We start from the raw sequence: 19063 nt of genomic DNA, 5'->3' as shown, positions 1-19063 counted from the left end.
GGTGGCTTTGCAGTCGGCCGCCACGTGACCTGACCTACCACAGGCATGGCAGACTTTGGGTTGCCCTGCGTAGGTCAGGTAGCCCTTGCTCCCGCCGATATTCGAAGCTGGACGGTGGGTGTGTGATGTTCCAGTCCATGCCTGTCCTCAGGGTCACCCTGACCTGCCTCTTACTGGTCCAGATCCCGAAGGGGTCCATGATGTTGGTTAGGTCCCCTTCCACCTTCACGTACCTTCCGAGGAAGGTCAGGACATCAACTGCTGGCACATGCGGGTTGTACATGTGTACAGTCACCATACGGCTCCTCTGCGCTGGCATCACAAACAGTGGGACAGAGGTCAATACAGAGAGGGGGCCCTCACCACCTCTCTCCTTGAAAACCTCCAGGAAGCGCTCGCAAAGCTTGGCACTCCGGAAGGTCACATCGTAAAAACCTCCTCCGGGGAAATCCTGCAGGCAGTAAATGTCCGCAGCAGCAAACCCACGACAGTCCAACAGGACCCTCTTCACGAAGAAGGTGCGGTCCACAGGTGCACCTTCATCCACCTTCTTCACGGAAACGCGGATGGTGTTCCGGACCCCCTGACCCGGGGCTCGAGCACTTGCAGCAGCCATATTTGCAGGTTGGCTGCTTCCCGAACCAGCGTTAGGCCGAAGCCAGCATTAAGATCCACCGGATGCAAGGGTGCACAGCCAACCCAATATCTTCCTTCCACCTCCAACACAGTCGCGCTCTCCTCTTCTCGGTCCACAAAAGAGTGGGTCTTTATTTTGTTCCGGATGTAAGCTGGCTCACTGAGCTGGAAGGTTAGTTTTCAGACTTTCTAGGTAACATCATCAGTGAGCCTCCGATGAACCACTGGTGTTATGTCCCGCTTTCTATTTATCTGTTTAGGTTTCCTTGGGTTGGTGATATCATTTCCTGCATTGGTGATGTCATTTCCTGTTCTTTTTCTCAGGATGGTAGATTGGCTCCAAATCAATGTGTTTGTTGATGGAGTTCCGGTTGGAATGCCATGCTTCTAGGAATTTTCGTGCGTGTCTCTGTTTGGCTTGTCCTAGGATGGATGTGTTGTCCCAATCAAAGTGGTGTCCTTCCTAATCTGTATGTAAGGATACGAGTGACAGTGGGTCATGTTGTTTTGTGGCTAGTTAATGTTCATGTATCCTGTGCTGGTGATGCCTCTTGGCATCAGGGTAGCCCACAAACCCACCAACACACTAAAACAGCGGCTAATGAACTTAAAAGACCTTATACAGACAACAAACAAAATGAACGTCCTCTACAAAATACCTTGCAAGAACTGTGACAAACACTACATTGGACAAACAGGCAGAAAGCTAGCCACCAGGACACATGAACATCAACTAGCCACAAAACGACATGACCCACTATCACTAGTATCCTTACATACAGACGAGGAAGGACACCACTTTGATTGGGACAACACATCCATCCTAGGACAAGCCAAACAGAGACACGCACGGGAATTCCTAGAAGCATGGCATTCCAACCGGAACTCCATCAACAAACACATTGATTTGGAGCCAATCTACCATCCTCTGAGAAAAAGAACAGGAAATGACATCAAGTATTGTTGGATGATTAGTTCACAATGGAGTGCGATTCTTCTGTTTGCTCTGTACAGCTCCCTCAACTACGTGAACAGTATAGCATAGAGTAGAATAGCACCTATTGTCACATACACTTGAATGAGTGTAGTGAAAAGTTGTAATGTCACCTCTTAGTGCCATTTTAGGTACAGCGTACCTAGTTACAGAAGTGAAATAGTTTAAAAAAACTAGCATGGGAATACAGAATTTTTAAAAATCCAGAATGAGAATAAAAAGTCTTTAAAGCACTTAAGTTATGGAGATAACAGGAACTGCTGATGCTGGAGAATCCAAGATAACAAGATGTGGAGCTGGATGAACACAGCAGGACAAGCAGCATCTTAGGGGCAGGTTTCTGATGAAGGGTCTAGGCCTGAACATTAGCTTTCCTGCTCCTAAGATGCTGCTTGGCCTGCTGTGTTCATCCAGCTCCACACCTTGTTATCTCACTTGAGTTATAGTCCTTTTTCACTGAGTCTGTCCACCAGGCTTCAGGATACGAGGCCTCACTGCCTCCATATGCTGGCCTCTGTCCAGGACTTGACCCCCGGCTAGCCCGTGCTCACTCTGCTCCCTGCTGTGGGCTCCAGCCCGTGACTCACTTCTGGGTCTCGCCCTGTGCTTGCACTGCTCCTGCTCCAGGCTCTGGCTGCGACTCGCTCCAGGGACCTGCCTCCCAAGTCATCCTGGACTTGGTCTGCCCCTGCTCTGGGTCCAGCTGTGACTCGCTTCCCGTGCTGGCATGGTCTCCAGCTCATCTCCCCTGCCGAGCTGATCCGTGACTCTGGACTCTGTTCTCCATTCCCTTCAGGTAGGGTACTTTAAGAAGTTAAAAGTTATGGGAGTGTGAGAAAAATTACAGCAAGACAATAAAAAAGAAAGAAAAGGGAAAAGGAGCTGGTGAGCAGAGGAGCTCCAGCTGGAGCATCAATATACGATTGTTGTTGGTCTACTGCTTCTTGAACAACCGCACCTTTCCTGTTGTGGTCTCCTATCCATTCCTGCAGCAAAGGTGGAACAACCAAGGTTTCATCAAGCACCAGTAAGTCATCCATGGTTGTAAAGTGCTGTTGATGCTCAAAATAGGTCTCTTGGCCAATCCACTGGGCCTTTGGTCTGACCAACCTCCACCAACAATACTTCTGAATGGCAACACATTCTTAGTCTTTCTTCTGTTCTTGTTGTGGTTGTTTGAGCTTATTTTAGTCTGCTGGCCACTGCATCACAATTATGTAGAGCTCATGTATGCACAATTTTCTCAACAAATTCATCATGTCTTTTGCGTTATTGATTGTCACTCCAGAGAACATTTCTGCCATCATCTGTAGCTTTCCCCGAACATGACTTATCTTGTAGGTAAATCTCATTAAGGCAGTGTCCATGGAGGAATCCTCACTAGCCTAAAGGAGGGTAACAGTTAATTGCCTGTTTCTATGCGTACTTTTAGGCCAAAAGGTCTGAAAATCTCTTGCAGAGACCCTAACTCTTTCAGAAAGCACCTGGATCTGCACCTTAAGTGCTGTAGGCTGCATGCAGTAGGATGGGATCAGAAAGGACATCTGGGTGTCTTTGGGTCAGTATGGACGAGATAGCCAAATGCCCCCCGCTGTGCCATATCATTTCCATGGTTTTGTGGGACCTTTTGGTGACCTCACCCAGAACAGGAATTGAATTCAGATCTCTTGACATCATTGCATTGCACCAGCCAGGTCCCACTAATATAAGTAAAAACCAAAAGAACTGTGGATGCTGTAAATCAAGAACAAAAACAAAGTTGCTGGAAAAGCTCAGCAGGTCTGGCAGCATTTGTGAAGAAAAAATACAGAGTTAATGTTTCTGATCTGATGACCCTTCCTCAGAGCTAATAGTGGCTAGGAAAACATCAGTTTGTATGCAGAACATAGGGAGGAGGGTGGGGTAGGGAGTACACGATAGGACAGAGCCCAAAGAGAGTTGGACAGACAAAGGAGACGAAAGACATCTACTGTCCCACCAGCATTCACATCCAGAAGATCATCAGACACCATTTCCGCCACCTCCAGCAAGATGCCACCAGACACATATTCCCCTCCCCTCCCTTGTCCGCCTTCTGCAGGGAATGTTCCCTTTGGGACACCCTGATCCACACCTCCTTCACCCTCAACACCTCCTCACAGCCCTACAGCACCTTCCCCTGTAATAGGTGAAGATGCAACACCTGCCCATTTACATCCTCCCTCCCCAGTATCCAAGGGCCCAAACATACCTTCCAGGTGAAGCAACACTTCACCTGCACTTCCCAGAATCTGGTCTACTATGTTCGCTGCTCACAATCTGGTCTCCTGTACATTGGGGAAATGAAGCATAGACTTGGCGACCTTCACAGAACACTACGTTCTGGTCACAAAAAAGACCCTGAACTACCTGTGGCCTGTCACTTTAACGCACCACCCGGCTCCCTGGCCAACATCTCTGTCTCTGGCTTGCTGCAGTGTTCCAGCGAAGCCCAACGCAAGCTGAAGGAACAACATCTCATTTTCTGTTTATGGACCCGACAACTCACTGGACTCAATATTGAGTTCAATAATTTTAGGGTCTAAACTCTCCAATGTTGCAGCCCCCCACCCCACACACCAGGCCTTGTTACCACATAGTCAGTCATTACGCATTCCCTGTTAGTCACTAACAGTCCCCATTAACAACTACTCACCTTCTCAGCCTGATTGTTAGCAACTCCTTTGTTTATCCAACTGTCTTTTTCCCTCTTTGGGCTCTATCCTTGCGTTTACTCCTTACCCACCCGCCTCCCTATTTTTTGCATATAAACTGACATTTTCCGAGCCACTATCAGTTCTGAGGAAGGATTACCGGACACGAAAAGCTAACTCTGTTTTTTCCTTCACAGATGCTGCCAGACCTGCTGAGCTTTTCCAGAAACTTTGTTTTTGTTCCCATGAATATAAAAATTTTGTAATTTCTGTAATTCTTCTTTGTTTCTAGGCATGTGGATCTCCCTTTTTGCTGGCAAATACTAAAGCCGAATCTGGTATGTTCTATTTCTGGAGAGTCTGTTGCACCCACCAACATGGATTATGATCAGGATTTAAACTCTGCCTTTCACATCAGCCCTGATAACGGCATTTTGGAGGCACACCAAGATCATGAATTCATCGTCTCTTATTTCCCGCGGGAGGTGAGAAACGTTTGTCTGTCTGCTGTTCTGAGATTTCCAGATCGCTGTGCAAACTTCAGCATTTTCCACATCTTTCCAACTCCTTTCTGTTTCCTCCATCAGCCTATAAGAGGAAACAAAAATCCCTTAATTATTCAAGGAAGAGAGACAACAAAGTGTGGAGCTGGATGAACACAGCAGGCCAAGCAGCATCAGAGAACCAGGAAGGCTGACGTTTCGGGCCTAGACTCCTCTTCAGAAATTTTCTAGACCCTTTTCTGAAGAAGGGTCTAGGCCCGAAACGTCAGCCTTCTGCTCCTCTGATGCTGCTTGGCCTGCTGTGTTCATCCAGCTCCACACCTTGTTCTCTCGGATTCTCCAGAATCTGCAGTTCCTACTATCTCTGAAACAATTATTCATGGCATGTGGGTTGTGTTGGCAAGGGCAACATTCCTAGTTGTCCTTGAACGGAGGTCATTTCAGAGGGCAGCGAAGAGTCAACTACATTGCTTTAGGTCTGGATGACAGAGTTCTTTCCCTAAAGGACCTGAGTGAGCCAGGTGGATTTTTACAATGATCAATAGTCATTTCATGCGCCCTTTTACTTACACAAGATTCTGTTATGACCAAAGTTGTAGGAGTACATTGTTTCTCTGTGGTCCTGGTCATGACCCACGACTTGGAAATCAAGACCTACTATTCTTGAATTTGTCACTGAAGTTAAAGATTTTGAAATAAGTATATAAAATTACCAAGTTAACTGATTTTTGGACCCAGCTTGGTAGAAAGCACAAACCAGGTGCCAGTACTGAACAAGAATGACTATTCATTACAAGTAATTAGTCTCAAGAAACAGGGAAAACATTATAACCCTAGTCTTATAGCACCACTGGTTCAAACTCCATTCCTCTTATAAACTCCCCATTACATATACATACATTCAGACATAAAAAAAACTCATCGGAGAGGAAACACTGGAGATACAGGGCCATAGTCTTCGTCCACAAATTCTGTTAAGTTAGTTCTTCCTGACCCAAACTTTTTTTCCCTGTTACCCTTTTCTGAGGCACAGAGTGGTTGCTCCACTTGTAAAGTGTCTCACATTTATAAATTAAGAGTCACAGCTTATAGCTGAAGGAAAGATTAACTAGTTTTCTTCAGGTTTAAAGTAAGTTGACCACAAAGTACAGAGAGGCAGCTCCTGAGATTGTAGAGATCAAATCTATTCTCACTATCTTGGACCTAGCCCCAAGCTGTTTTTCTTCCTGACAATCACATGGTTGTTGGCAGGCAAAAGGCCTTTGTCATCAACAACTAGTCACTAGTCCATTGACCAATCAACTTCTTGCCATGCAGTTACAGTACATAGAACTACATGTTGGCTCTCCCTGTGCAACTATTTCAATTACTGATTGTTCAAACAATTGGGGCGACATGGTGGCTCAGTGATTAGCACCAGGGACCTGGGTTCAATTCCACCCTCGGGTAACTGTCAATGTGGAGTTTGCACATTCTCCCTGTGTCTGCATGGGTTTCCTCCAGGTGCTCAGGTTTCCTCCCACAGTCCAAAGATGTTCAGGCTAGGTGGATTGGCCAGACTAAATTGCTCGTAGTGTTCAGCGACGTGTAAGTGAGGTGAGTTATAGGGATGGGTCTGGTTGGGAGGTTCTGAGGGGCATTGTGAACTTTTTGGGCCAAAGGGCCAGTTTCCACACTGTAGGGATTCTTCTATGAGTTGAGAAATGTTCGTCCCTCTGCTATTCTGAGATTTCCAAATTGCTGTTCAAACTTCAATCTTGCTTTGGGTATCAGATTACTTTCAAACAATGTAGCCATTCTTTCAAAATACTGGTTTTAAAATAGTTCTTTCTCATTTCAGCCTGCAGTGTCTAAAAAAACAAAATACAAATGCATGGTCCTTATATTCCACTACTTTACTGGTCACAGCATAAATTTAAATGATCAACTATCAATATGGCCAATTATATACTTTTCCTATATTAGGTTCAAAATAAAAAGATCCACCAACTAGATTTCTTTAATAAATAATAAACCATAGAAAACAGGAGCAGGACAGGCCATTTGTCCTTTTACAACTGCTCTGCCACCCACTATGATCATAGTTGATCATCTAATTAGTGCTCTATTCCTGCAAGACTTATCCACAAACAACATGAAATTGGCTCACCCATGATGTGCCATACAAAATTATAAACATTTACTGAACTAAATAGCCCAGAATGTGCACGCGCACACACAGACACAAATGCGTACGCGCACACACACGCACACACACACACACACACACACACACACACACACACACACACACACACATGCACACGTACACGCACACAGGAAATAAATAAACATTTTGGAAATCGACTTCAGCAAACATTATTTGGCAATAATTTTTAGTTCTCAAATGATGAAAGGTTACGTATGAAATCTTCAATATTCAGCATCAGAATCCTGGGAACTTTCTCTCTAAAAGCATTGTGGGTCTAGAATGCAGGTAACCACCAGTTGCTCAAGAGCAACTAGGCAATAAATGCTGGTCCAGCCAGCGATACCCACATCCCACGAACAATTAAAGATACTAAGACCTGGCACACATCAGATGGGTACCATCAAAAATAGTTGACTCTGCGATCTTCAAGTGCAGTTCATTCAAAAAAAGCCATGAGGAATAATCAAGAATACCTCTCTCAGTGGATTTTCAGAACAGTTGGATCAGATTTCACTTACCACGCTGAACCCTCCAAATGGGTTTTCTCAGAAAAGCAGTGGGTGAGCTGGATGGGTTCTCTCTGTCTCAATTGTCTGTGCCCCAACTGAACTCTAAACAGCATCCTAACCAAAACCATAGATCGAGGCAGATGAATTCCTGTAAATCCAGCAGGTCCACAGGCTTGGCTGTTTAGAACCAAGTGATTTTGAATAAGTGGATTTGGAAAATAAAAAATGTCTTACAGTCCTTTCCATGACCTGTTTAAAAAGAAAAAAATCAGGTATCCCAGTGCTGCACTGTTGACAGTCCTTTATCATACATCCTCTTAAAAAAAATTCATGACAATTTTCATTAACTGAATTTAAATTCCCATAGTATTAGCCTGAGTCTCTGTATTGCTAGTCTAGTGACATTACCACTACACCAGTGTCTCCTCCATCAGAAAAGGTTGGAAATTAGCTAATTATTTCCATATCTTGTTTGATAGTAATTAAATATGACAGGTCCAAGTGCCTGAGAGTGGCAGATCCCCCTTTAACACACAAAGGTCAGTTCTACAATATAGCTGTTATTGTTATGATCTGAAATATGCTGCTTGAAAGATTGGGGGATACAGATCCATTGATCAGTTTCAAAGGAGTTGGATGTGTCTTGAATTGAAAAGAAGTAGGGCTATGGGGAAATAACTGAGGAGTGGAATTAGTTGGTAGCTCTTTCCAAGAATTGGCATGGGCATGTTGAACTGAAGAGTTTCATCTATGCTGTGAGAGATCCCATTAGTGAACAAACTATTCGTTGATTCCTCATCCTAACTTTATGGAAAGTGCACCCATTCCATTTTCCAGGTGGTATCCCTCTGGTTATTATCTCATACAATCAGTTTGGATGATGAATTCTCTTTCAGCCTAATCGTCTTCCAGAAGATTTTACTTTATTCTTTCACAGGATGTGGGTTTGTTGGCCGGGTCAACATTTATTGTCCGTTCCTACTGCCCACAGGCAATTATGAATCAACCACATTGCTGTGGGTCTGGACATGTAGGCCATACCAGGCAAGGATGACAGCTTCCTTCTCTAAAGGACATTAGTGAACCAATGGGTTCTTCCAACAATCAACATTAGTTTCTGGTCGTTATTAGACTTTGAATTCCAGATTTTTATTGAGTTCACATTCCACCATCTATATGGCAGGATTCTAACCTGAGTCCCGATAACATTACCTAGGTTTCCGGAAAATAGTCTGGTGTCAATGCCGCTAGGCTTTCCCTAAAAACATAAAAGCTAATGACTCAGCTCTGGAAGTCTCTGGATACTTGGAGATCAGACATACCCTCTCTGAAGTCCTGATGCACTCTTAATGTGGTAAATGCCTACCAAGTTGGAAATTCTATGGAACCCTCTGATAAAATCCTAAACTCCAGGTTAAAAACTCAGAAACTTGGAGGGTTCTGCCACATTCTTTCTCTGAATCACTTACCTAAATAGCTAGCCAGGAAAATTTAGAAGAGTTAAACATGCTGTAACTCCTGACTAACAGTTAAATTGACCACTCACTCACACTGACTTGTCTCCACACGTCGACATCCCATACATCCACCTACACGGTCCCCTCCTCTCACCAAACCCAACAGACACTCGACCCCTCCCTATATACCTGACCCAATCCCCATCCTATTCTTAAGCCAAGTCCCTCCGTCAAACCTACTGCTCTGGACCTGACCTTCTCCCACATCCTTGAACCTGATTTGACTTTTTTCATAAATGATCCACATCCCAATCTGATCATTCACCTGCTCAGGAACAAAACAACCCAGTCCCTACTCGCCTCTTCCCCTCAAGACCCAATCCAAGATCCCTCTGACCCCCAACAGATGTCTGAACCAATCTGACTGGCTTTCAGTCTACCTACCCACAGTCGTCTGTATCTACCGTTTCTACCTTGGAACCCTATCTGCCCTCTCCCACTCTCCTTCAGTTCTGAAGAAGAGGCATCCCAGACTTTAAACATTAACTCTGTCTCTATCCACAAATGCTATCAAACCTGCTGGGTTTCTGCAGTACTTTCTATGCTTTTATTTCCCTACTCACCCTTCTTTTTACAAAAAAGGCCCCCCATCTGGCCTCCTTGTGAGGATTCAGCTGGCTCCAATGTTAGCTGTGCACTTATGAGGCCTTCGGTGCCACATGTTGGGCCCAGAAATGTGGTGGATGAATGCAGGTCCATAAAGTCAGTGCAAGAGCAGCAATCCGATAGTGAGTACTGCTCTTGGAAGATTCATTTCCAATATTTCCCAATTACTTCAGCCTTGGTCTGTGATTAGACTGCCACGACAGAAGGTTATACTTCAGAGCCATGATGCAGGTCTCTTAACTGTTGGGGAAGTGGGGCTCAGAGGAGAGCAGTCAGCTTTACAGTGACTTTCCTGGAATTGGTCAATTAATTGCCTAAAGGTGGACCTGGTGTGGAATTAAGGATTATAGGCAGGTGCTTGAAGCTGCAGGAGGCTTTTGGGCATTGAAAAAGCAGCAGGATACCTTATCAGATAAATGAGTGAGAGAGAGAGAGGGAGCATCTCAATTTTGAGGAGTTCTCCCTCCAGTTTTTTTAAAACATCTAATGAAAAGTGCCCATGGCCCAACATTGTGGAAAGGAGACTGACTTCTACAGGGTGTCCTGCAGCTGAAGCCAGATAGGCACGAAAGCCCTGGGACTGTCTGGAGCCCTGACCTCTCTGGTTGGTCGCTGGGAGACTGTCTCCACGTAGTTGTTGCCAATGCCTTCAAGCCCAGAAGGGAAAAGCCAATACGATTGATCTTGAATACCTCCAAATAGAGTTTCAGCACAACCTGTATGTTCATTTCCGAGTATGACTGATTTTTACTGGCTTTCCCTTCAAGAGGTTGATGTTTGACCATTGACAGTTGGGCCCTATTTGGCCTTTAGGTAGCTCAATTGTTTACTTACTATTTACGGGAAAACAGTCCCTTTCCTATGCCTCTGAGAAATTGATGTGGGAGCAACTGAGAGAAATTTGACAATTTCATGCTTGCCTAATAAAACCATAAAACTTGAGACTCAAAGTAGGCCACTTAGCCCATCATGTCTGCACTGCCATTCAATGAGATCATGACTGACCTGATAATCTTTAACTCCACTTTTCTGCCTATCTCCCATAATCCTTGATTCCCTTACTCATTACAGAATCTGTCTGTCTCAGCCTTGAATACATTTAATGACCCAGCCTTAACAGTCCTCTTCTGTAAACAATTCTATCCATTCAGTACCCTCTGAGAGAAAGAATTCCTCCGTGACTCTGTATTAAATGAATGACCCCTTCCTCTGAGACAATGTCATCTGGTCCTACATGTCCTATAAAGAAAAGCAACTTCTCTGCGTCTAAGATAATAAAATGTGAGGCTGGATGAACACAGCAGGCCAAGCAGCATCTCAGGAGCACAAAAGCTGACGCATCACCCTCTCTGATGAAGGGTCTAGGCCCGAAACGTCAGCTTTTGTGCTCCTGAGATGCTGCTTGGCCTGCTGTGTTCATCCAGCCTCACATTTTATTATCTTGGAATTCTCCAGCATCTGCAGTTCCCATTTTCTCTGCGTCTACCCTGACAAGCTACTAAGAATTTTATATGTTTCAATAGGATCTCCTATCATTATAGACTCATAGAGTTATACAACATGGAAACTGATCCTTCGTTCCAACTCATTCATGCTGACCATTTGCCAGCATTTGGCCCATACCCCTCTCAACCCTTCGTATTCATGTACCCATCCAAATGTCTTTGAAATGTTGTAATTGTACCCACCTCTACCACCTCCTCTGGCAGCTCATTTCATACATGTGCCACCTAATGCATGAAAATGTTACCCCTCAGGTCCCTTTCAAATCTTTCCTCTCTCGCCTTAAACCCTCTAGTTTGTACTCCCATACCCCATACCTGCCCGTCATGATTTTATAAACCTCTATAAGATCACCCCTCAGCCTCTTAACCTTCAGGGACAAAAGCCCTGGCCTATTCAGCCTCTCTGTACAAGTCAAACCCTCTGGTCCTGTCAACATCCTTGTAAATTCTTGGTAGTGTGGATGTGCAGAGGGATCTTGGTGTCCATGTACATAGATCCCTGAAAGTTGCCACCCAGGTTGATTGTGCTGTTAAGAAGGCTTACGGTGTGTTAGGTTTTATTGGTAGAGGGATTGAGTTACGGAGCCGTGATGTCATGCTGCAACTGTACAAAACGCTAGTGCGGCCTCATTTGGAATATTGCGTGCAGTTCTGGTCGCCCCATTACAGGAAGGATGTGGAAGCTTTGGAAAAGGTGCAGAGGAGGTTTACCAGGATGTTGCCTGGTCTGGAGCGCAGGCCCTATGAAGAAAGGCTGATGGACTTGGGTCTGTTCTCATTGGAGAGAAGGAGGCTAAGAGGGGATTTAATAGAGACATACAAGATGATCAGAGACCAGAATTGTACGCAGTATTCTTAAAGTGGCCTAACCAATGTCTTGTACAGCCACAACCTGATGTCTCAACTCCTATATTCAATGTTCTAACTAATGAAGGCAGGCATACCAAACGCTTTCTTCACTGCCCTGTCCACATGTAACTTCGCTTTCAAGGAACTATGCACCTGCACTCCTGGGTCTCTTTGTTCAACAACACTCCCCAGGGCCCTAACATTAATTGTATAAAGCCTGCCCTGGTTTGCTTAGTAAAATTGCAGCATTTCATAATTATCTAAATTAAACTGCAACTGCCTCTCCTCAGCCCATCTGATGAAGGTACCATCATACTCTAAGATAATCTTCTTCATTGCCCACTACACCAACCATTTTGGTGTTACCTGCAAACTTATTAACCATGCCTCCTATATTCCCATCCAATTCGTTTATATAAATGATGCAAAGTAGTGATCCCAGCACTAATCTTTGTGGCACATTGCTGGTCTCAGGTTTCCAGTCCAAAAAGCAATCCTCTAACACCCACTCTGTCTCCTATCTTCAGGCCAATTTTGTATCCAATTGACAAGCTCCCCTGGATCCTGTGTGATCTAACCTTACTAACTGGTCTACCATGCAGGACCTTGTAGAACACTTTGCTGAAGTCCATATAGACAACGTTTACCACTCTGTTTTCATAAATCTTCTGAGTTTAAGTGATGCGTAGAACTAGAAAGATCCAACGTGCTCAGCCTCTCTTCATAAGAAAATTCTTTCATATTTGGCATCAATCTGGCATACCTTCTCTGAACTGCCTTCAATGTCAGTGCATCTTTTCTTAGATCAGGAGACCAAGACTGTTCACAGTTTTCTAGGTCTAGTGTGCTTTGTGTGGTTTTAGCAAGACCTCCCTTTTTTGAAATTCCATTTTCCATGAAATAAAGGCCAACATTCCAATTGCCTTCCCAATTAACGGCTAAACTTGGATGCCAGATTTTTGTGATTCATGCACGAAGATCCTCAAATTCCTCCGAGCTGAAACTTTCTGCAATCATTCCCCAGCTCCTCTATTATTCCTGCCAAAGTGCATAACCTCACGTATTTCCAAATTACTTTCCGTCTGCCAAGTTTTTGCCCACATGCTTACCTGTCAATGTCCCTCCGTATACTCTCTGTGTCATCCTCTCTATGTGCCTTCCTGCCTGTTTCTCTGTCATCCATAAACATGATAATAGTACATTCACTTTCCTCACTTGTTTCATTAATATATATTCATAGAATCCCCACATCGTGGAAACAGGCCATTCAGCCCGTCAAGTTCACACTGACCCACCAAAGAGCATTCCGGACAGATCCACCCCATCCCAGTAACCCAGCATTTCTCATGGCTAATCCACCTAGCCTGCACATCTTTGGACTGGAGCACCCAAGAAAACCCATGCCAACATGGGGAGAATGTGCAAACTCCACACAGAGATGTAGAATCAAACTGGGCTCCCTGGTGCTGTGAAGCAGCAGTGCTGTCCACTGAGCCACCATGCGACCTAAGTTTTCAATTCTCAGGTGGATTTTTGACTATAATTTTGCATTTCTAAATACTTGCATCTGCACTCACACAAATGTTTGCACAAAGTGACTAATCCAGATGAAAACTCCGAGGCATGCGGCCTTTTTGATGAGCTATCAAGTTAAGAACTTCTCTACCTATTTAGAGATGTGAAAAATAAAAATGACCAGCAGACCCATCAATATGACAAACAGGAGGCTGGAAAAAGCCAGGCAGCATCTGGGGGAAAGGAGCAGTCAACGTTTCGGGTATTACCCTTCTTCAGGACTAGATATGGGGTAGAGGGAGCTGCACATTAAGGGGGAAGCAAGGATGGTAGCGGAATGGTGGTGATAGGTGGATACTGGTAGTAGGTATGACCTGGTTGGTTGATGAGAGGGATGAATCCCATTGGTGGCTTTAAGGGAGAGTCAGAAGGTGGAATGGAAGGGAGGATGTAGGTCTGCAAGGGGAGGCCGTGGTTGGATGGCAAGGTTATTTGAAATTGGAGAACTCAGTGTTGAGTGGTCTGGGCTTTAGGATGCCCAGGCAGATGATAAGTTGTTGTTCTTCAAATTTCTGTTGCCCGTCAATATGTTTTAAAGTGTAGTCACACAAAGCATCTGAAACAGCAATTTGACGTATCTACACTAAGACCAACAAAAGGTTGAAATTATGATGTTTATTTGAAGTTAATCTCTTCCTTGAATGAAATGTTGTTCTCCATTCACAGGTGAAAGAGTATCACAGTGTGTTTTACCTTGTATTGCGAGGTGTTCCAGAGCCTTTGAATGCCAATGAGGGTAGCACCAGTAGGTAAGCTTCACATGTGCCTGCACATCTCTGTCTCATGCCACACCTTGTTTTGTACTCATATTTCCAATGGGTTTCCACACCATGGTCGTCTCCCCAGGGTAGGGGAGTCTAAAATTAAAGAGCATAGGCTCATGGTGAGAAGGGAAAGATTTAAAAGGGACCTGAGGGCCAATACTTTCACACAGACATTGGTGCATGTAGGGGAAGTAGTAGAAGTGGTTATGATTATAATGTTTAAAAGATTTTGGAGTAGATTTGTAGCTTGGGTTGTGGGTGTTGAGGTTGGTTGGCTCGCTGAGCTGGTTTGTTGTTCCGCAGGCGTTTCATTACCTTGCTGGGTAACATCCTCAGTGCAGCCCCCGATGAAGTGTTGGTATGTTTTCCTGCCTGGTTTTTAAACTCTGGGGTCCGTTGAGCTGGATTGCCTCACTTCCAAGTGAGTGAGTAGGAACTGCACTGAGGATGTTACCAAGCATGGTATGAAATGTCTGCGAAACAAGAAACCAGCTCGGCGAGCCAACCAACTTCATCAACCCAATGTTTAAAAGACATTTGGACAGTTACATGAATAGGAAAGTTTTAAAGGGATATGGACCAAATAAAGGCAAATAGCATGAATTTGGTTTCGGTAACCTGGTCGGCATGGATGAGTTAGCGAGTTTTGAGAAGATTTGTAGCTCAGGTTGAGGTCCTGGATGTGAGTTTGCTCGCTGAGCTGGAAGGTTAGTTTTCAGACGTTTCATCACCTTTTGTTTTCTTTTTATTTGAAAAAATATACTTTATTCATAGAATGTACAAAAAATAAAACATTTATACACCTACCCAGTCATGCAAGCCACTCCGGGTTACCCGGGGGTACGTACACCAACTAAAGGGAAAAAAAAACAAAACAGAGAAAAAAAAACAAAGCAAAGAAACCGCCCCGGCAGTCGTCACCCCACACAGTCCCAGTTGGCCCCCTGACCAGTTGGGGAAGGCGCCAGCTGGGCCCAGTTACCAGATAGGATTCTTTACCCTTTTCTGGACGAGGGGGCTCATACGGTGGTCTTTCCCCACCGCGCCTTGGCGGCGGCTGCCCCAAGCTTTAGCGCGTCCCTCAGCACGTAGCCCTGGACCTTGGAGTGCGCCAGTCTGCAACACTCGGTCGGGGTCAGTTCTTTCAGCTGGTAGACCAGCAAGTTGCGGGCAGACCAAAGAGCGTCTTTCACCGCATTGATGGTCCTCCAGGCGCAGCTGATGTTGGTCTCGGTGTGCGTCCCCGGAAACAGCCCGTAGAGCACGGAGTCCCGCGTCACGGAGCTGCTCGGGACGAACCTCGACAAATACCACTGCATCCCCCTCCAGACCTCCTGCGCATAGGCACACTCCAGAAGGAGGTGATCAACAGTCTCGTCCCCCCCGCAGCCACCTCGAGGGCAGCGTGCGGTGGTGCAGAGATTCCGGGCATGCATAAAGGATCTCACTGGCAGAGCCCCTCTCACCACCAGCCAAGCAATGTCCTTGTGCTTGTTTGAAAGTTCTGGCGATGAGGCATTCTGCCAAACGATTTTGGCAGTCTGCGTGGGGAACCACACGACGGGATCCACCCTCTCCTTTTCCCGAAGGGTCCTGAGGATACTACGTGCTGACCACTGCCTGACGGCCTTGTGGTCAAAGGTGTTTCCTTTCAAAAATTTCTCCACGAAGGACAGGTGGTATGGAACGGTCCAACTACTCGGAGCGTTCCGCGGCAACGAGGCCAGGCCCATCCTTCGCAACACCGGGGACAGGGAGAACCTCAGTAAGTAGTGACACTTGGTGTTTGCGTACTGAGGATCTACGCACAGCTTGATGCAGCCACACACAAAGGTAGCCGTCAGGGCGAGGGTGGCGTTCGGTACGCCCTTTCCCCCATTTCCCAGGTCTTTGTACATGGTGTCTCTGCGGACCCGGTCCATCCTCGACCCCCAAATGAAGTGGAAGATGGCCCGGGTGACCGCAGCGGCGCAGGTCCAGGTAATAGGCCAGGCCTGCGCCACATACAACAGTACCGAAAGCCCCTCGCACCTGACAACCAGGTTCTTACCCACGATGGAGAGGGAGCGGAGCGTCCACCTGCCCAGCTTCTGCTTAAATTTGGAGATACGCTCCTCCCAAGTCTTAGTGCATGCCCCAGCTCCACCAAACCAAACACCCAGCACCTTCAGGTAGTCTGTCCTGACGGTGAAGGGGATGAAGGAGCGGTCGCCCCAGTTCCCGAAGAACATGACCTCGCTCTTACCCCTATTGACTTTGGCACCCGACGCCAGTTCAAACTGGCCGCAGATGTCCAACAGCCTACTCACCGACCGACGATCGGTGCAGAAGACGGCGACATCATCCATGTACAGGGAGGTCTTGACCTGAAGGCCTCCGCTGCCTGGGATAGTCACGCCCTTCAGGCTCACGTCCTTCCTGATGGAGGCGGCGAAGGGCTCCACACAGCACACGAACAAGGCAGGAGAGAGCGGGCAGCCCTGCCTGACTCCAGATCTAACAGGAAAACTGTCCGATTCCCACCCGTTGATCGAGACTGCGCTAACGATGTTGGCGTAGAGCAGCCGGATCCAATTGCGGATGCCCTCCCCGAACCCCAATTTGGAGAGGACGTCCCTCATGTAAGCATGAGAGACCCTGTCGAAGGCCTTCTCCTGGTCCAGGCTGACGAGGCAGGTGTCCACCCGCCTGTCCTGTACGTAGGCGATCGTATCCCTGATGAGCGCGAGGCTCTCAGCGATCTTCCTGCCCGGCACAGCACAGGTTTGGTCAGGGTGAATCACCGACTCCAGGACAGACCTGACCCGGTTGGCAATGACCTTGGCCAGGATTTTGTAGTCCACGTTCAAAAGTGAAATGGGACGCCAATTCTTAATTTCTTCCCTCTCCCCCTTCCTCTTGTAAATGAGGGTGATGATGCCCTTCCTCATGGACTTGCACATTTCCCCTGCCCGAAGCGCACTATCGTACACCTCCAGCAGGTCCTGGCCGACCAGGCCCCACAGAGCAGAATACAGCTCGACCGGTAAGCCATCACTTCCGGGAGTCCTATTCCTCTGCAAGGACTTGAGGGCTCTGGCCAGCTCGTCCAGGGATATCGGCCGGTCCAGCCACTCCCTCGTGCCGTCATCTAAGACCTCCGTGATAGACGACAGGAACGACTCAGAGGCCGTGCTGTCCGTGGGCTTCGCGTCGTACAGTCCGGCATAGAAGGATCTGCTGATCCTCAAAATGTCGGGCCGAGACGACGTCACCGAGCCGTCGTCCTCCTTCAGCCGGCTAAGCACAGAGCTCTCTTTGTGCACCTTCTGAAAGAAGAAACGTGAGCACGTCTCGTCCTGCTCCACAGAGCGGACCCTGGACCGGAAGATTATCCTGGAGGCCTCTGCGGCGAAGAGCGAGGCTTGCTGGCCCCTCACCTCGCGGAGGTCCTCCGTGACATCGACCCCCATCAACTGCAGAAGGAGCAGGTTCTGCACCCTTTTCTGGAGTCGCGACAGCTTTCCCCGCCTCTCTCTTGCCTTCTGAACACCCTTGAGGACAAAGAACCTCTTGATGTTCTCCTTCACCGTCTCCCACCAGTCGCCTGGAGACTCAAAGAGGGGTTTCACGGTCCTCCAACCGGTGTACTCCCTCTTAAGCTCCTCGACGTTCTCTGGGGTCAACAGAGTCGTGTTGAGCTTCCACGTCCCCTTGCCGGCCGGCTGGTCGTCCTGCAAGTGACAGTCGGCCAACAGGAGGCAGTGGTCAGAGAAGAACACCGGCTCGACACCAGTGGATCTGACCGAGAACGTCCGTGACACAAACAGGAAGTCTATCCTTGAGCGGATAGACCCGTCTGGCCGCGACCAGGTGTACCTCTGCTGCGCTCCGTCTGCAGGGGTGCTGAAGACGTTGAGCAGCTTGGCGTCCTTCACCGTGCCCATCAGGAATCTGGACGTGACGTCCAGTTGAATCCCCCCACCCACTGTCCCCACGCCGGATCTTCCATCTGCATCAATGATGCAGTTGAAGTCTCCGCCTAGGATGACCGGCCTGGACGTAGCCAGCAGGGGTGGAAGCCGCTGCAGGACGGCCAACCGCTCACTCCGTACCCCTGGGGCGTACACGTTGATCAGCCTCAGGGGAGCGTTCCTGTAGGTGATGTCAGCCACTAGGAGGCGCCCCCCCACCACCTCCTGAACTTGAGAGATGGTGAAGTTGTGCCCCCGCAGCAGAATAGCCAGGCCCGAGGAGCGACAGTCGTTACCCCCCGACCAGATCGAAGGCCCACAGGTCCAGGCGCTGGACCATTTCCCGTACCTGCCGAGGTGCGGTATCCCGCACTCCTGCAGAAACAGGAGGTCCGCCTTGATGGTGGTCAGGTAGGCCAACGTGGACACACGTCTCGCGGTTGACTTGACGCTGCGCACATTAATGCTCGCAATTCGTACCCCCATTGTGGGCAGTGACCGCAGTACCCTCCCCAGGTCCAAGGTCCAGCCCCTCCATCTGTCCCTTCATGCCCATTGCCCGGGCTAACTGCTGGACGCTCTCTGGGCTCAGGAAACCGTCTGTGCTGCCTTCCGGGTGGCATCCCCCCGTCAGGGGTGCGGAGGCAGGAGGGTCCGGCTCTGGATCAGGCTGGGGACGTGCTGTTTCCTCCTTCCCGCCTGTAAGTTCCGGGGGGCCCTCCAGTGCTCCAGCGGCACTTGACTGGGTGTCGGAGTGAGCCTCAGGACGCCTCCCGTCACCTGGAAGCG

At 47.6% G+C, this 19063-nt stretch overlaps 1 protein-coding gene across 6 annotated transcripts in view; it reads left to right on the top strand.

Annotated features, from left to right (window-relative positions):
* dlec1 (DLEC1 cilia and flagella associated protein) overlaps positions 1 to 19063 on the top strand; it is a 181819-nt gene that overhangs the window by 87676 nt on the left and 75080 nt on the right. For all 6 annotated transcript variants that reach the window (XM_059640337.1, XM_059640341.1, XM_059640334.1 and 3 more), the window contains 2 exons: positions 4595 to 4787; positions 14224 to 14306. In XM_059640337.1, the coding sequence (XP_059496320.1) occupies positions 4595 to 4787; positions 14224 to 14306 (276 nt within the window). The remainder of the gene's footprint in view (positions 1 to 4594; positions 4788 to 14223; positions 14307 to 19063) is intronic.

The sequence above is a fragment of the Stegostoma tigrinum genome, chromosome 2 (assembly GCF_030684315.1).
Source record: "Stegostoma tigrinum isolate sSteTig4 chromosome 2, sSteTig4.hap1, whole genome shotgun sequence".
NCBI classification, from domain to species: Eukaryota; Metazoa; Chordata; class Chondrichthyes; order Orectolobiformes; family Stegostomatidae; genus Stegostoma; species Stegostoma tigrinum.
This window is presented reverse-complemented; position numbering and strand designations above follow the sequence as displayed.